Source organism: Pteropus alecto, unplaced genomic scaffold, assembly GCF_000325575.1.
Source record: "Pteropus alecto unplaced genomic scaffold, ASM32557v1 scaffold52, whole genome shotgun sequence".
NCBI lineage: Eukaryota > Metazoa > Chordata > Mammalia > Chiroptera > Pteropodidae > Pteropus > Pteropus alecto.
The window spans coordinates 5,654,867-5,672,090 of record NW_006433941.1 but is presented as its reverse complement, the minus strand read 5'-3'; the positions used below and the strand labels follow the sequence as shown (position 1 = coordinate 5,672,090).

The window sequence follows — 17,224 nt, the reverse complement described above, 5'->3', positions numbered from 1 at the left end:
GGCACACAACAATAAGTGAGACCTAAAGATGAGAGAGCTAGGTGTGTCTGACCAAGTGGATATGACAGGAAGTTTCAGTAACTGGATTATGAATTCTTTGTGACAAATAAAAACATAAAAGCTAAGACTCAAATTCAACAACAGCAACCATGGAATTTAGAAACAAATGGATTCATTCTTTAGTAGGGTCTAAGAGCACATGATGATTGAGAAAATAAAAAAGGTGATGTTTGATATGATAAACTACATATCTCAGAAATATTCCCTATTTTAGAAACATGTCCATGAGGAATAGACAAATAACAAAGGTTTGGTGCTTAAAGTGATAAGCTAGCAACCATTTAGAAAATTCGAATCTAACATAATGTGTTTTGGAGTTCTGGAGAACAGAGGCCCCCCTGTGCTCCCTGCTCACTGATCTACTCATCCTCCTCATGACAGGACTGACTTCTGTCTTCCTTTCCATAGCCAACACTGAACCTGTTCAGGGCACTGTGGAGAGTGTGAGATCTCTACAGAGACAGCTGCCTCTCTGCCTACATCATCGGTGCTCACCTCACAGCTCAGGCTCCGCACACAAGCCTGGCGGACAATGCTGAAAAGCTGGGGGTGGTTGGGGTGCTGGTGACTGACATATTTAATTGAAGTCTCTTTATCATGACTGATATACCCGGGATGCCCTGCAGCAAGTGACCGGCAGCCCTGCCCACAAGAAGGAAAAGAAAACCAGTTAGTCAGGAAGCAGCAACACACTATCTTATTCTTACGCAAATTTGAAATAGAAAACTCAATGTTTTTATATAAAAATAAATGGCTTGTAGAGTTATACTTATCCGAGAATTTCAATGTTTCCTGAATAGGATAACCAGGATGCAAAGATCACAAAGGTTGTCAGAGAGTATGAAATCTACTCGACTGAGCACTTGTGTAGCAGATATTATGAAAAGCTCGGCGTACATTATCTCATTTAATACAAAGCTCATCCCTATGAGATAATTATAGTGCGAATCCCCATCATACAGAAGGCAAGCTGAGGATTATAGCTGTTAAGTGGCTCACATAGTGCTCTGTGCTGGCATCTGTTCTTGGTTGGTCCTGACATAACCACTTGGCAGGAGCTTGCAAGTGGGCCTCAGGAGGAGGCCTCAGACGTCAGCATTGGTATGAACAAGAATCCACCACCACCCCTGATGTCCTCCCCCAGGAGGTCCCACACACAAGCACTAACACAAGCCCCTGAAGAAACATCCCCACACCTGAGAAACACTTGCCTCACACATGTCTGACTTTTTAGGTCCTGGGCTGCTGGATTCTGCACTGGCTCCTTCTGCTGGGCTGTGAGTACGGATCCGACTGCTCATCTGAATGCCACCTTCCTCCTCCTCGGCCTGTTCCCCTTGGCCAGGGCTGTCCCCATTCCCAGCCCCTTTTGGAAGAGGGGCATGCAGAACTTCAGTACAAAAGAGAGTGCGGGGGCCATGGAGCTCACAGAAGTGACAGAGAGCAACGATGGCATTCATGGTGCCTTGGAGATAGCACGAGGCCTGTGGAGGGGGGAGGGAAAATACCATCAACTGGCCAATGCATGTTCACACTACAGAACCTGTCAGTCCCTGGCGCATAGGGACTAGGTAGGTGTTGTCAGTGGGTTTCCCATCCAGGAGAGGTGGGTCACCCACCAGGCAAACTTGGCTGAGCACTGACTCTGTGCCAGCACTGCACTGAATGCAGGAGAAATAAGACAGACAGACAGACAGACAGACAGACAGACAGACAGACACGGTCCCTGCCTATGAAGAATGACAACGAAAGAAGAAAAACGTAATTCAATGATCACAAAGAAAACCCTTCCGTTAGAACAGTGAGAGGCCTACAGGGTAGACAGAGGGGAAGACGTGCACGAGTGATGATGCAGCAAATGCCACCACTAGCTGTTGAGCACCTCCTATGAGGTGGACAATGTTTTAGGTAATGTGATGCTGCCTGCCTGGTGCTTACCTTCTAGGAGGGGAGGGACACATGAGTAACTGCTTACTCTTATGGGGTGATGGCATTAGAAATAAAAGTACAGATGGTCCAGGGCAGAGAATCACCAGAGGAGGTGGGATGCGATTTCAGACAGAAAGGCTCCCCAATCAAGAACTGAAGGAACAGAGGGAGCCATGGGGGGCCAAGCAGGGGGCACGATTGGGGATCTGAGTGTTCACAGAATTGGGGAATGAGGGCAGGAAACTAGGAGGAGGCAGACCCTTCTCGGCCATGGTAAGACCCTGATTTGTTTTTAGAAATTAGAGAGCCTTTGGTGGGTTCTGATTTGAGAAACATGATACATTTGAATCTTATTTTCAAAGCATCATTCTGGCTGCTGTGCAGAAAACAGACTTCCAAAGCCAGGATATAAGCAGGGAGACTAGTTGTAACATTCCCACTATTTCATGTGAGATGAGATGGTGGACACAGCTAGGTGAGCAGTGGAAGGTGTTAAAGATAGTTAGATTGTGACTATATTCCCAAAGCAGAGCCAGCAGACTCTGCTCATGGGTGGACTGTGGAGTGTGAAGAAGGGAACAAAGCTATTTGGACCAGTAAGGAAGGAATGTGAAAGATAGAAGAAGGAACAAGTGAGGAGGAGGCTGAGAGCCCAATGCCTGTTAAGCCTTTGAGTGAAGATGATGGAATATGGAGGTAGCTGAGTGAGGTGGCCCCTCCGGTAGGGGCCCCCAGAGTTTAAATATGAAGGGGAGGAAGAGCTGGCCAGGGTAAGAGAATGACAGGCAGAAAGGTGAACTCCAGTGTTACTCCAGAGACCAAGAGAACAAAATGCAAATTATAAGAAGAGGCAGCTTTCCCAAGCTGAGAGCTGGGCTTCGGCAGCAAGTCTGGTAGATTGTCCACTGTAAGGGAGAGTAAGGGATGTGGATGCAGACACAAGTGCCCTCTGGTTGGGAAAATTGGGCAAGGCTTTAAATGTGGGAGCACGTCCACTGGACTGACAAACAGAAGAGGTCTGGAAATGAGAACACAGGAGCAAAGCCATAGAGGTTGGACAGTGGTGGCCCAGCTTACCAGACTCATGTGACACAGAAGGGCCTGGAAACCAGGCTAAAGAGGGAAAATGTATTCTCCAGACCCACGCTGTCCAATACAGTACCCGTGAGGCAAATGTGGCAACTTAGATTTAATTAAAATGAAAAGCCCTGTTAAAGCCCTGTTCCTCTCACTAGCCACTTTTCATGTGTTCGCTAGGCAGATGTGGCTCACAGCCACCATTTTGAAAGGACAGTGTAGATCATGGAGCATTTCTATCATCATAGAAAAATTCTCTCAGACAGCCTTGCTCAAAACAGTGAGAAACCATTTAAGTTTTGAATGTTTGACTGAGTTGTGAACACTGGCCAGGTTCTACACTCTCTTCTCTTGTGGGGATCCCATCCCCCATCACAGAGGGAAACGTCAGACATCCTCTGTACTCATCCTCTAGTAGGTAGGCATGGGCATGACCATAACTTGGCCAGTCAGAGGCCCTGCCTGGGACACTGAACCTAGAGGAGGGAGGCAAAGCAGCAGACTGTGAATATGCACAGTAGGGGTGGGAGTCCCCTGAGGGAGTGCATCCTACGGAGCCACATCCTCAAAAACCACTTGTGGTGTGTCCCTGGATGTGCCCTCCAAGTAGCCTCCCTGCTGGTGTTCCCTGCTCAGGGCCTGCTTCTCTAGTCTGCTTGCTACTTCTGCCACCCACCTGATGCTTCACAATGAACCCCTCAGCTTATGTGGGCTGCCACTGCACCCATCCTTCTACCTGAGGCAGGGGCTGGAGTTCAAGTTGTTATGGTGGGAGTGGTAGGGGCCAACTCAAAACAAAACATCTAAAGAGAAAGTCAGATGAGCTGACACCAAGTCAGGTCTGGAGATCAGACATGGCGACACTAGGGTGGCTAGAAAATATGAAGCACCAGGATAAAAGTTGATTCAGGAGGGAAGTTGGCAGCGGGAAAGGAGACAGTTTAAGAAATAAGAGGACATTAGGTGGAAAGCCTTGAGAGTCTTCTCTGATTCTGGACTACAGCATCAAAAAAGGCAGGGCTGGAGAGAAAAGTCCCCAACACTCCCTACAACCTTTGCCTGGTTCACTCCTCCTCATCATTCATCTTCTCCTTGTGTGTCCCCTACTAGGAGAGGCCTCGGCTAATCAGGCTGCTGATTAAGAACAGCTGCTCACCTCTTACCTCCAACCCCATTACTCTCTCCCCTCCCCCGTTTTATTTTACTGGAATGAACATTCCCTAAGGGGGAGGCTTTTTCTTGTCTACCTTAGTTCCTGACACATGGTAAGCACCACGTTAATAAGTGTTGAATAAATGAGTGAATTTAGAAGCTGCCCAGAGAGATGACAGTTATTGCCAGAGAAAGTGAGTTGTTCATCAAAGGCTCCTATGAGCAGGAAAGGTTCCGGAGCACAACCATGGGGAATGCCAGAATCCAAGAGCCTAGTGTCATGGGAACCAAATAAATTGAATTTAAATAAAAGTTCCACAGGGCTCACTACAGTGAGGTCAAGGAAAATAATGGGTTGAAAATGCACTAGAAAATGGAATAAGAACTTTAGAGAAAGATGCATTGGGACCCAAACTAAAGGCAGAGGAGTTAACTCTGGAAAAGGAAGCCACGTCTTCCTTTGAGAAGAATAAGAGAAATAAAGATTCTTTTCAGCAAGACACTCACGTGAAAGCACACTTGGCTAAGGTTCCACATCTATTCCATCTGTAGAGAATTAATATGAACCTTAATACTTAGCAGAATCACATGTCCACCATCCTGCCTACACAAAAGCATGCAAGGGCATTTCCAAATGAGTCGGGTAGGACAATGGCAGTCATACTTCAGCTCTAAAACCTGATATTTTCTGGGTAAAGAAAAAAAAAAAATCAGAGCTAATTCTAAGAGCAATGGACTTTGTGGCATTAAAAAAGTTCAAGCAGCTTACAGCCAAGCTCAAATTAGAACACAAAAAAGAGACTTGGGGACTTCAGTGGTTCTGAATGACTTAGCTGGCCCCTGCCTATTGAGCAGTAGCTAACAGCAAACTGACATTGCAGACAAAGCCTTGGCTGAAGTTTACACCTCTACAGCAGTATTTCATAAAGGATCTCTTGAAACAGAAATATTTAAAGATCTTTGTAAAATATAAACTTAAAAGTCCTTATCTGTTCTACTGTTGGTTATAAGGCTGGTAGCCACTGGAAGGCAGTGAGGTACCCTAAACAACACTAGCTCAAGAGTCACACAGACCTGGGTCAGAAAAAAGTCTGTCTCTAGCCCTTACTAGCCACGTAATGTCAAATAGGTTACTTATTTTTTCTAAGCACCACCTTAAAGCTGAGAAACAGAAGGCCAAACCCTATTTCTCTCTCAGAGTTAACCACTACATGTGGAATCAGAATTTGGGGCAGCATGAGGTCAGTTCTTTATTCACTCTCTTATTCCAATCTCTGCCAGATGTTTGCTGAAAAAATAATCTGATCTGAGTATGCCTAACAGTTTCTTTCCTTCCAACAAACTTTCCAGAATCCAAGAAAGAGCTGATATCTTCCCCCGCCCAAAAGTCTCTGCAACATTATACTCAAAGCAAGTAGTCAAGTACATCGAAGAGGTAGGATACTTGTCCACATCTCCTTTCCACAGTGGCTGTGCATGACCTGGACAGTGACTTCGTATTTATCCTCCCACTCCTGTGGTGTGGTGTGCCCTGGCCCTGAGTCCATTTCATCTCCACTTCTTGTGGTCTTCTCATAGGACTCTTGAGAGGTTGCTAAGTATGAACACTTTGTAAATAAATATGGTATCAGAATGGCTCTTAACCAGTGGTCAGCATCAGAATCCCCCACAGCTTCTTTAAGTAGTCTCCCACAGGGGAGCCTCATTAAGTCAAGTGTTGAGATCCCACCAAGTGCAAGGTGAAAAGTTCCACAGGGGATTACTTCCTGCTCAGACCCATTCACATGGTGGCTCTACTATTTCTATTCATTTCACCTGGATTTCTTTATAGCGCTCCCTGATGTATAACACCGGAAGGGCAAACAGTGTCACGAGCCACTATTACTGTTATTTGATGATACTGGTAACCTAGATGGACTCCACAGCTGGTGCCAGGTGTCCAAGAGCTGGAGAACCAGTACCTCCTTTCAGCAATATCTCCTTGCCCTCTGCCTCGCATGGTTGCTTACCTCCGTGGACCTCAATCCACAATGAACCAATCTCTGAGCTAAACATTCTTTCCAGGTAATAAGGACGTGTCTGACAATACACATCAAATTGGAGAGAAATGTCTTCAACCCTCCCTGGAGGACACTGATCTAGGCCCACATGCTCATCAGAGGGCGCCCCTCAGAATGCCGCCTGGGAAAGAAGGAATTATGACACGCACTCTCTCCCCTAAACCAGAAATGAGGCAAAAACGGGAAGGCAGTGAAGAGGCAAAGAATACAGTCTCACAGCAACGTTAAAGGAGAATAAAACAACAATGCTGACGGGTTTGAACCCAGGTCACATTTCTTATCCCTTTAGAGTTTACAAATGTGCCCCTCACCCCACCCTCTCTCCACATCTCAGGTTCTCAGCATCCCCTTCCTCTCTGGCCGATCTCTAACCAACCCACTCCACACCAACTCAAAACTAAGTTGTGCCTCTCAGCTAACCCGAAGGCTATCAGGTCCCGACCTCGCCACCGGAGCCCAATCCCCTTCCCCGGCCCAGACATGCCTCAAGCGACTTTCTCCAGCCTCCACCACCCGTCCCCCTCTCGGCCCTTCGCCCGAACCCTGGCGCCCTTTACACCTCCACAAAGCAGCCAGATAGGCCCGGTTCTGGTCCCAGACCCGCTTCGGTCTAACCGGGCAAGCCACTTCGGCGCTCTGGACCTCTGTCCCGCACGGACCAAGTGTGGCCTGCACTAACACCGAGCTCAGGGGCCGCCAGCAAAGCTAAATTCGGTCGGGCGGAGAAAGCACCTAGCCCAGGTCCGGCAGTCGGGGCTGCTGCGAACCTGACAACGCGTCTTCCTCCTGCAGTCCGCCCTGCGCCCTTCCTCGAATTCGTCGGCCCCCGCGCCCAGCCCGGATGAACACTGGCTTGCTCCTCGCGAGCCCCGGTTCCCCACTGTTTGCTGAGAAGCCTCAATTCGGCCAACTGCCACCCAGCTCTGCACAGTACCGTGGCCACCCTTACCCTGGTCGCTCAAAAGCCGCAGCGCGGGGCCTGAGGCGCGTGACTCGGCCAAGCCGTACCATCCTCCTAGCCCGAGGAGGGGTCGCACGGGCCGTCCAAGCGTACCCCTACACCACGAAGCGAGCGGATCCTCGCCAGGTTCCGCACACCCAAGAAGATCGCGTGAGACTGGCAACTCTAACAGGAAACCTGAAGCAGCTGCCCGACACCTTCCTCTTCCGCCGCCCCTAGCTCGCGCCCCCCCACTGAGAAGTACCGAATGGTTCAATCCGCACCGCAGGGCCTATTGGAGGAAACCATTTCAAGAGAGGGGGAAATGCTTAAATTAAAAATATTTTAAGACATTTGAGGGAAAATATAGCCATCCTAGGACTCCCGAAGACAAAAGGGAAGGCCTCAAAATTACAAAGAGCGCTTTACTTTCTTTTCAAAGTTGGTCTTTAAACCACTGTATTTTACTAAATTGACGATGAACCCGGTCTTCGATGGAATGTGAGGTCAGGTGGCGGAGAAGCGGTCATCACATGACGTGGGGAAGAGCTCAACGCCGAAGTTAGGTTACCCGAGGTGCGGAAGTGCGTGACTCCCACTCTTCGCTTACCGGAGTAGCATGTTCAAGTTTTTAGACTATATAAATCAATTAAGTAATATATTTTTTTAAATCCTGGCGCCAGTTATTCAGTCTGTCTACTTAAAAGTTAATTTTAAAGCCAACGGGGCATGACGTGATGCGTGTCCTTAGAGTTAAGAGGTAGAGAAATAAGAATCAGATCCCGAAAAGCAGGAAATTTGGCTTGGCCTGTGAGGCGGTGCTGCCACCCTGTGTCTGCTCAGACCCAAAGACCACTAGCCTCAGTTGTGGGCATTTGACAGCCAAATCCTGGTCGCTGTGGCTCCGGCCTAGTGTCCAAAATGTTTTTCTGAAGTGTTAGGAAGAAACATTAGCCATTCTAAAGAAGAAATGGGTGGGTGGGTTTTTTTAATCGCCGAGAGCACTTCTTTCTCGTTGAATTTCTGTGTTATGCTGAAGGGAGGACATGAGAAAAGAACAAAATTGCAATTTGTTTTCTACCTTTTACTGCTGTGGTAAAAGATTAAGTAGTATGGCATGGAATTATGAGGTTAGATATCACCTTTATATGTTTAATTCTTACCAATCCAATTCCTCTTGATATTGGACAGCACAGACTTCATATATTTTCAGGTAAGTCACAAGATAATTTCTGAAGCAACAACAAAACCCACAAGGATATACTGATTTGAAATTCTATTTTTACCTTTGCCTTCAACAATTCAAATATTTGAATTTTGTTGAGTTTGCAGAGTGCTTTGAAAACCTTAGTGAAAAGGTGAAAGAAATGTTTGCAGCCTCCTCTCGTATGGCTGTGCCTTTCAATTTCTAAAGGAAAACATTTGCAACATTTGTCAAAATGGACAAGATTCATTATGAAAATGGCCAGAGCAGCAATTGTGAATACAAATCTGATTGACTTTCATACTAATAAAGTACTTAACCAAACTTTCCAAAGTTTTCAGTTAGTTACTACGACTGTTCTTATTTAACAAAGAGGTTAATACCATAAAAAAAAAAAAAAAAAATCCAATTGTATACTCTTATTGTCCCAATCAGGAAGACAGGAAAGCATTTTTTTTCCTTCTCTTTTCCTTTTTTCTCCCCATTTTCGCTTAGTGTTAAGTGTTCTTGAAACTAACATTAGTCAGGTTTTAAGACAAGAAAAAAAATTTTTTTCTTGTCTTAAAACTTTAATTCAAGGAATTAACGTCCTCAGTTTATTAGTGGAGGTCATCACCTTACTCAGATTATCCTTATTTCCATGATGATGAGCTAATGAAGGTCCCAAGTGTTCGAGGAAGGTTTATTCTACCACTGCCATATTCAGTGTGCACTGGACTACAGCTGGACTCCATTTATGCCTTTAATATCTTTCCCAGCACCGCTGGCTTCAGCCACCTATCTCTTTTGGAGGTGCTTTATCGAAAATTTATAAATCAGCTTAAAAGTAACAATTACATGCCAATTCCTTACCTCAGCGAATTGTACCAAGGGCTAAATTAAACTGGGCTCTCAGAGTATAGACTTCCAAGGACATTCAACAAGAAGTCATCTTAGAAGTCAGAAAATGTACATTATCAATGAGAAAGCGAAAGGTGGCAGTAATGCTAAATACTCAACCAAATGAAATACCATGCTAAACCCGAAGTTTCTATTGCACAATAGGAATTTTACAAAATATTACCAAAAGCGTACTGAGGGGCATTCACAGTCTGGAATGTTTTTCCACCACTGAAATGGGCTCAATCAGAATGAAAGATTTCTTGTTGCTTTTCTGCCTTCCCACCACTAAACCAAAAGGCTTAATTGAATAGGTTTTGCTAGCTGAGCATCCAGACTAATGGAGTGCTTCAGGGATACCAAATTTACTGTCAGATTTCTCAGGTTTTTGGAGTACACTTACCTATTTTATGGTCTCATGTAGCTACAGAATAGCTAGGCATTATCTTTGATTCAAATCACCATGTTCCTGGATAATTTGTAGTTTCATGAAGAAGTGTTTCATTTGTAAGCAACTGGATCTAATATTTTTAGTCACATCTCATTATTTTGGAGGTTAACTATAGTAGATTCCCTGTTATAAAAATAATTAATAACCTAAGGCTTTCCTTTCTTCCAGCAACCAAGACAGCCAGTTGCAGGACAAGAACTATTAGTAGTAGTACAATGTTTTCTCTTCAAAAAACACACTAGTGTTAATTTAGCATTGTTTACCATAGACTTTTAAAAAATATATTTATTTTTCAATTACAATTGGCATACAATGTTATGTTAGTTGTAGGTGTAATATAGTGATTAGACATTCATATAATTTATGAATCACTGTGATAAATCTACTACCCAACTGGCACTATATTTTTACAATATTATTAACTATATTGACTTATTCTACATTTTACATCCCCATGACTATTATGTAAATATCAATTTGAACTTCTTAATCTCTTCCCCTAGCCCCTTTACCATTTGGCAACCATCAAAATGTTCTCTACATCATGAGTTTCTGTTTTGTCTTTAGATTCCACATGTAAGTGAAATCATATGGCATTTATCTTTCTCTCTTATATTCAGCACAATACCCTTTAGGCCCATCTATGTTGTTGCAGATGACAAGATTTTATTATTTTTTATGGCTGAGTAAAATATATTCCACTGCATATATGTACCACCTCTTCCATTGATGCCTCCATTTCTTGGCTATTGTAAATAATGCTGACATAAACATATGGATGTTTATGGTAGTGTTTTGGGTTTCTTTGGGTAAATACCCAGGAATTGAATTACTGGGTTCTTCCTTGCCTTTTGTTAGAGCCTTTGTTTTGAAGCTTATTTTGTCTGGTATTAGTATTGTTACCTTAGCTTTTTAATTGTCTCTATTTGCATGAAATATCTTTTTCTACCCCTTTAAGTCTTTGTGTACCTTTTGACCTGAAGTGAGTTTTTGTAGGCAGCATAGGTATCTTTTGATTAGAACATTTAATCAATTTGTATTTAAAGTAATTGATAGGTATGTAGTTATTGCCATTTTATTGTTCATATTTTTTATCTTTCTTTATTCTTCAAGAAGTCTAACATTTAATACTGGTTTGGAGATTATGAACTCCTTTAGCTTTTTCTCATCTGGGAAGCTCTATCTGTACTTCGATTCTAAATGGTAGCTTTGCTGGGTGGAGTAATCTTCGTCGTAAGTCATTGTTTTTCATAACTTTGAACATTTCGTGCCAATCCCTTCTGGCCTGCAGTTTCTGTTGAGAAATTAGTTGACAGTCTTCTGGGAGCTCTCTTGATGCATTTAAGATTCTCTCTTTGTCTTTAATCTTTGGCATTTTAATTATGATGTGCCTTGGCGTGGGCTCTTTGTGCTTTCTGGGCTTATATATCTATTTCCATGTCCAGGATAGGGAAGTTTTCAGTCATTATTTCTTCAAATAGATTTTCAATTCCTTGCTCTCTCACTTCTCCTTCTGGGAACCCTATGATTCAAACATTGGTATGCTTGATGTCCCAGAGGCCCCTAAAAATACCCTCTTTTTTTTTTAATTCTTTTTTCTTGTCGCTGTTCTCTTTGGGTGTTTTCTGCTGTCTCATCTTTTAAATAGCTGATTGAATCCTCTGCTTCATCCAGTCTACTGTTTATTCCCTCTAATATGTTATTCATTTCAGTTATTGTATTCTTCACTTCTGACTGGTTCTTTTTTATGATTTCTATCTCCATTTTTGTTTTCTTCCTGTTAGTTTTCACTGAGTTCATCTACCCTTCCCCTAAGTTCAGTGAGTATCGTTATAATCAGTGTTTTGAACTCTTCATCTGGTAGATTGCTTGTCTCCAGTTATTTTTTGTTTTTATTCTGCTCTTTCATTTGGGACACATTTCTTTGTCTCCCCATTTTGGCTGCCTCCCCATGTTTGTTTATGTAGGGTTGCTATGTCTTCTGGTCTTAGTAGAGTGGCTTGATGTAGTAGGTGTCTTGTGAGACCCAGTGGTGTCACCTCCCTGGTAACCTGAGCTGGGTGTTCCAGGTGTGTGCCTTGTATGGGTTGTGTGTGCTCTCCTGTTGTAGTCAAGCCTTTATTGCTATTTGTACATCTAAGGGAGGAACTGCTCAGGCTGATTGGTTGTGAGGACTGGCCAATCCCTACGGTGAAGGAGCTGTTGTGCAGGGGCAGACCCTACAGAGCAGGATTCACTTTAGTAGGGCTCTGGTGCCTTTTCAATCTGCTTGTCGGCAGTGTTGTCCTCGGATGTGGCCTCATGTATTCCAAAGCCTGCTACTGGGCACGCGAGCCCCAGGGCGTCCTGGGAGGGGCTTCGTGGCAGGCAAATTTCAGCCATGACCTGTACCTTGCCCAGAGCCACGTGGCATAAGCCACCAGTCTGCAGCTGGGTGCCACCCACACTGGGCTTGGAGGTACCTCAAGAGACCAAGCTGTGAACCGAAGCCAGAGGTACCTCAGGAGACCAAGCTGTGAACCGAAGCCAGCTGCCACTAGTGCTGTACTTGGGGCTGCTCAGCAAGAAGTACAGGGCATGCCGAGGTTAGATGCAGCTTGTTTAGGTTTTGTGAACCTTTGAGAGATTTTAGGAAAGCCTGCAGCATGAGCCAAGACAGGCTGCTTGTATGGTAAAGCCACTGGAACTGCTTGGGTGGGCCTGAAATTTGGGTGGGGCAGGGTTTCAGAAAAGCACCTGAACAGGACAGTGTTAGCCAGGTTGAAGGAGACCCAGATATTGCAGCCAGCTGTGTCTGTAAGTGGGGAGCTAGAGGGCTCAACAAAGGAACAATGTATTTTGCCCGCACTTCTGTCTGGGAGAAAGCTGGACCGCCCTGAAGGCAGACAATTAAGTTTCCTCCCACTCCCTATATGTCTGCCCCAGTGCAGGAGCTCAGAGCAAGTGAGTCTGACAGTAAGTAATTCTATGCACTGGGCCTTTAAAAAAAAACACCGAGGTTTTAGGGCAAGATTTGCAGGCTAAGTAAAATCAGAGTTCACCTACTTCTGTAACTGCATTAAAGGTACAACCAAATTATAAAACAAATTAGAGAACAACCTGAAGTCTAGCTGATCACAACACATATAAAGAAAAAGCCACATTGAGACCGGGAGGAGGGGTGGAGACACAAAGCAGGCTGGTCCTGTATCCATGCATGGCAGCTGAGAATTGCGAGAGAGAGGTTGCAGAGGCCACCCTGAAGTAATGAGGGGGCCCTTGCCACACACAGGGGCTCCCAGCCCAGGGTCCCAGTCTTGGGAAGAGGACTTCCAACAAAATCTAACTGTAAAAATTACTAGGGATTCTGGACACCTGGATGAGACAAAAGGAACTTGAAAACTCAGACAACCTCCCCTTAAGGGGCCAGTGCATAGACTCACTCACTCATAGACACTCACCCTTGGCTCCAACAGAGGGTCAACAGCTCAAGAGGTACAGAGACATAGGAAAAGACTGACTTGTGTAGCACCAGGGTGAAGGCTGAAGGGACATCTGCTATTACATCTTTGTAGGGGCTCTCCTCTTGGGCAGTCTACAGGTGGGTGCCATCCTGCTTCTATTGAACTCTACACCCTGCATGGCCAATTGTAAAGCTGCATTGGCCTGGTGAGATGGGCCCACTATAACCTGTTTCTCCCTGGAACCCAGACCCACCCAGCCCACAAATTGCCAAAGGCAGGCTTGTTGTAGGCAGCCAGCCTCACTCCATTGTTTCCCTGGGCCACATAGTTATTGGCAGCCAGTAATACTCAGCTCACATGACCCACACATGGTCAATATATTTCAGCAGAGACGGGTGCCACCTCGAGCTGCAATAATATCTTTTGGATAGATCATGGGGATCTGAGGGTCTGAGGAGGACAGTGTCTGGCTTTGCTGTAATCTGAGACATTTACAGGAAGTCACAGATTCAGCACTGACACGAAACCTGATTCTGCATTGGCTGGGTGAAATTCGTTTGCGTTACCCTGGTGACTTCCTGGGTCCACATAACACCCAACTTGCATACCACTCAAAGGCTCTTCCAGCTGTGGAGTCATACGGGCAGCTGGCAGGCAGCCTCAGGCCTTGAGGTGCACTGGTCCTTCAGCTGAGCCATCCCAGCCCCGGTACTGGGAGTAACTGACCTCAGCTAGCAGCATGGTCTCTCCCACTTGCCTGTAGATCCAGCATAGGCAGCAACCAGCTGCAGATCTCTATTGCCCCTACCAGGTAGCCTCGATCGATTAAAGGCAGTGGCTGACCTTGGCTTACACAGGAGTCCCTCCCGAGGGGCCAGAGAATCAACACACCCTAAGGCTGGTGTCACACCACAAAAGAGCACCACCTGACTAACTCCATAACAGCACAACCAAAGGGTGGTCTTGACAGGAACATGAGACTGCTGGGGAGACCCCACTCCATGGGGTCAGTCCCCACATAGCAGCTCATACCCTGTGGGTGTGGCCTGTCCCCACGGCCAGTCAGGCTGAGTCAATCCATCCACAGACGTGCTAATGGCAATCAAGGCTTAGCTACAACAGAACACATACAACCACACAAAGAACACGCCTGGAGCTCCTGGAACAAGTTATCAGGGACACTGGGCCACACAGGACACCCACCACATAAGGCAACCTGGACAAAGCTTCCTAATACATAAAAATGAGCACAGAGAGGCAACTAAAATGAGAAAACAAAGAAACATGATGCAGATGAAACAAGAGGAGAAAACTCCAGAAAAAAATAAACTAAACAAAATGGAGGCAAGCAACCTACCAGAGACAGAGTTCAAAACACTGGTTATAAGGATGCTCAATGAACTTACGGGGAGAATAGATGATCTCAGTGAGGACTTCAACAGAGAGATAATAAGTATAAAAAAGGACACAGAAACCATAAAAAGAACCAGTCAGAAATGAAGAATACAATAACTGAAATGAAGCATTCACTAGAAGGATTCCACAGTAATCAGATGAAGTGGAGGACCGAATCAGCGAGTTGGAAGACAAGGCAGAAGAAAACATCCAACTAGAACATCAGGAAGAAAAAAAAATTTTTTTTTAATGAAGAAAGATGAAAAGATCTCTGGGGCAACATCGAACATACCAACATCTGCATGATAGGGGTACCAGGAGAAGAGAGAGAGCAAGGAATTGAGAATCTATTTGAAGAAATAATGACAGAACACTTCCCTAACCTGGCAAAGGAAGTAGACATACAAGTCCAGAAAGTGCAGAGTCCCAAAAAAGAGGAACCCAAATAGACCCACAACAAGATACATCATTATTAAAATGCCAAAGGTTGGAAACAGAGAATCCTAAAAACAGCAAGAGAAGGGTAGCTACTTACTTCAAAGGATACTCTCATAAGAATGTCAACTGACTTTTCAATAGATTTTGCAAGCAAGAAGGGATTGGCATGAAATATTCAAAGTGATGAAAAACAAAAACCTATGACCAAGACTACTCTACTCAGCAAGGCTATCAATGAAATGGAAGGTGAGATAAAGAGCTTCCCAGACAGAAAAAAATGCTAAAGGAATTCATTACCGACAAGACAGAATTACAAACGTTAAGGAGACTTCTGTAAAAAGAAGGGGGGAAATAACCATAAATATGAATAATGAAGTGGCAATTACTATGTATCTATCAGTAATCATTTTAAATGTAAGTAGATTAAATGCTCCAATCAAAAGACATAGGGTAGCTGAATGGAAAAGAAAACAAAACCCATATATAAACTGTCTACAAGAGACCTCCTTCAGATCAAATGACACACACAGACTGAAAGGGTAAAAAAAGATATTTCATGCAAATGGAAATGAAAAAAAAGCTGGGGTAGCAATACTTAAATGAGACAAAATAGATTTTAAAACAAAGGCCATAAGAAGAGACAAGGAAGGACATTATATAATAACAAAGGGATCAATACAACGAGAGGACATAACCCTAATAAACATATATGCACCCAACATAAGAGCACCTACATATGTAAAGCAGTTCATTGACCAACATAAGGGGAGAGACTGACAGTAATACACTCATAGTAGGAGACTTTAACAGCCCATTGACACCAATGGACAGACCTTCCAGACGGAAAATCAATAAGGAAACAGCAGACTTAAATGACACAGGCTTCCAGACGGAAAATCAATAAGGAAACAGCAGACTCAAATGACACAGGAGACCAGATAGATTTAATAGATATTTTCAGAGCATTTCACCCAGAGTAGCAAAATATACATTCTTCTCAAGTGTACATGGTACATTTTCCAGGACAGACCACATGTTAGGCCACAAAACAAGTGTCAATAAATTTGAGGAGACTGAAGTTATATCAGCCGTCTTCTATGATCATAATGGTATGAAATTAAAAATCAACTACAAGAAAAAAACTGGAAAATACACAAACGCATGGAGGCTAAACAACATGATACTAAACAATGAATGGGTTATCAATGAGATCGAAGAAGAAATCAAAAGATACCTAGAGACAAATGAAAATGAAAACATGACTACTCCTAATCTATGGGACAAAGTGAAAGCAGTCCTAAGAGGGAAATTCATAGCAATACAGGCCTAACCTCAAGACACAAGAGCTCAAATAAACAACCTAACCTAACACTTAAAAGAACTAGAACAGGAGCAGCAAACAAAACCCAAAATGAGTAGAAGGAAGGAAATAATGAAGATCAGAGCAGAAATAAACAAAATAAAATCTAGAAAAACAATACAAAAGAGCAATGAAACCAAGAGCTGGTTCTTTGAAAGGGTAAACCAAACTGATAAACCTTTAACCAGACTCATCGAGAAAAAAAGAGAGGACTCAAATAAATAAAATCAGAAATGAAAGAGAAATAACTGCGGACTCTACAAAAATACAAGGGCTCACAAGAAAATACTACAAACAATTATATGTCAACAAACTGGACAATCTGGAAGAAATGGACACATTCATAGAAACATACAATCTCCCAAGACTGAGTCAAGAAGAAACAGAAAATCTGAACTGACCGGTTACCACCGTGAAATAGAATCGGTAATCAAAAAACTTCCTAAAAACAAAAGTCTGGACCGGATGGCTTCATAGGTTAATACTACCAAACATTCAAAACCAATTAACACCTATTCTTCTCAAACTATTCCAAAAAATTCAAAAGAAAGGAAGGCTGCCTAACTCTTTTTATGAGGCCACCATCAACATGATTCTGAAACCAGAAAAAGAAATCACAAAAGAAGAAAACCATCAGCTGTTATCCCTGATTAACATTGATGCAAAAATCCTCAACTAAATATTAGCAAACCAAATTCAGCAGTATATTAAAAATATCATATACCATGATCAAGTTGGCTTTATTCCTGGGATACAGGGTTAATTCAATATCCTCAAATCAATTAATGTGATACACCATATTAACAAATCGAAAGATAAAATTATATGATCATATC

General features: G+C 43.7%; 1 protein-coding gene and 1 long non-coding RNA gene across 8 annotated transcripts in view; one reads left to right on the top strand and one right to left on the bottom strand.

The window, feature by feature from the left end:
- FLCN (folliculin) overlaps positions 1-7,465 on the bottom strand; it is a 19,269-nt gene extending 11,804 nt beyond the window's left edge. Inside the window, exons 1-3 of one of the 6 annotated variants that reach the window (XM_015586674.2) lie at positions 7,228-7,465; positions 1,257-1,544; positions 556-702 (exon numbers count right to left, since the gene is read on the bottom strand). In XM_015586674.2, the coding sequence (XP_015442160.1) occupies positions 556-702; positions 1,257-1,520 (411 nt within the window). In that variant the 5' untranslated portion in view covers positions 1,521-1,544; positions 7,228-7,465. The other 5 variants (XM_015586673.2, XM_015586676.2, XM_015586675.2 and 2 more) reach the window with 5 other exon arrangements.
- Positions 7,466-7,594: 129 nt separating this feature from the next.
- LOC112477037 overlaps positions 7,595-17,224 on the top strand; it is a 13,705-nt gene continuing 4,075 nt past the window's right edge. Inside the window, exons 1-2 of one of the 2 annotated variants that reach the window (XR_003045299.1) lie at positions 7,595-7,794; positions 8,415-8,431. This is a non-coding gene — a long non-coding RNA (uncharacterized LOC112477037). The other variant, XR_003045298.1, reaches the window with a different exon arrangement.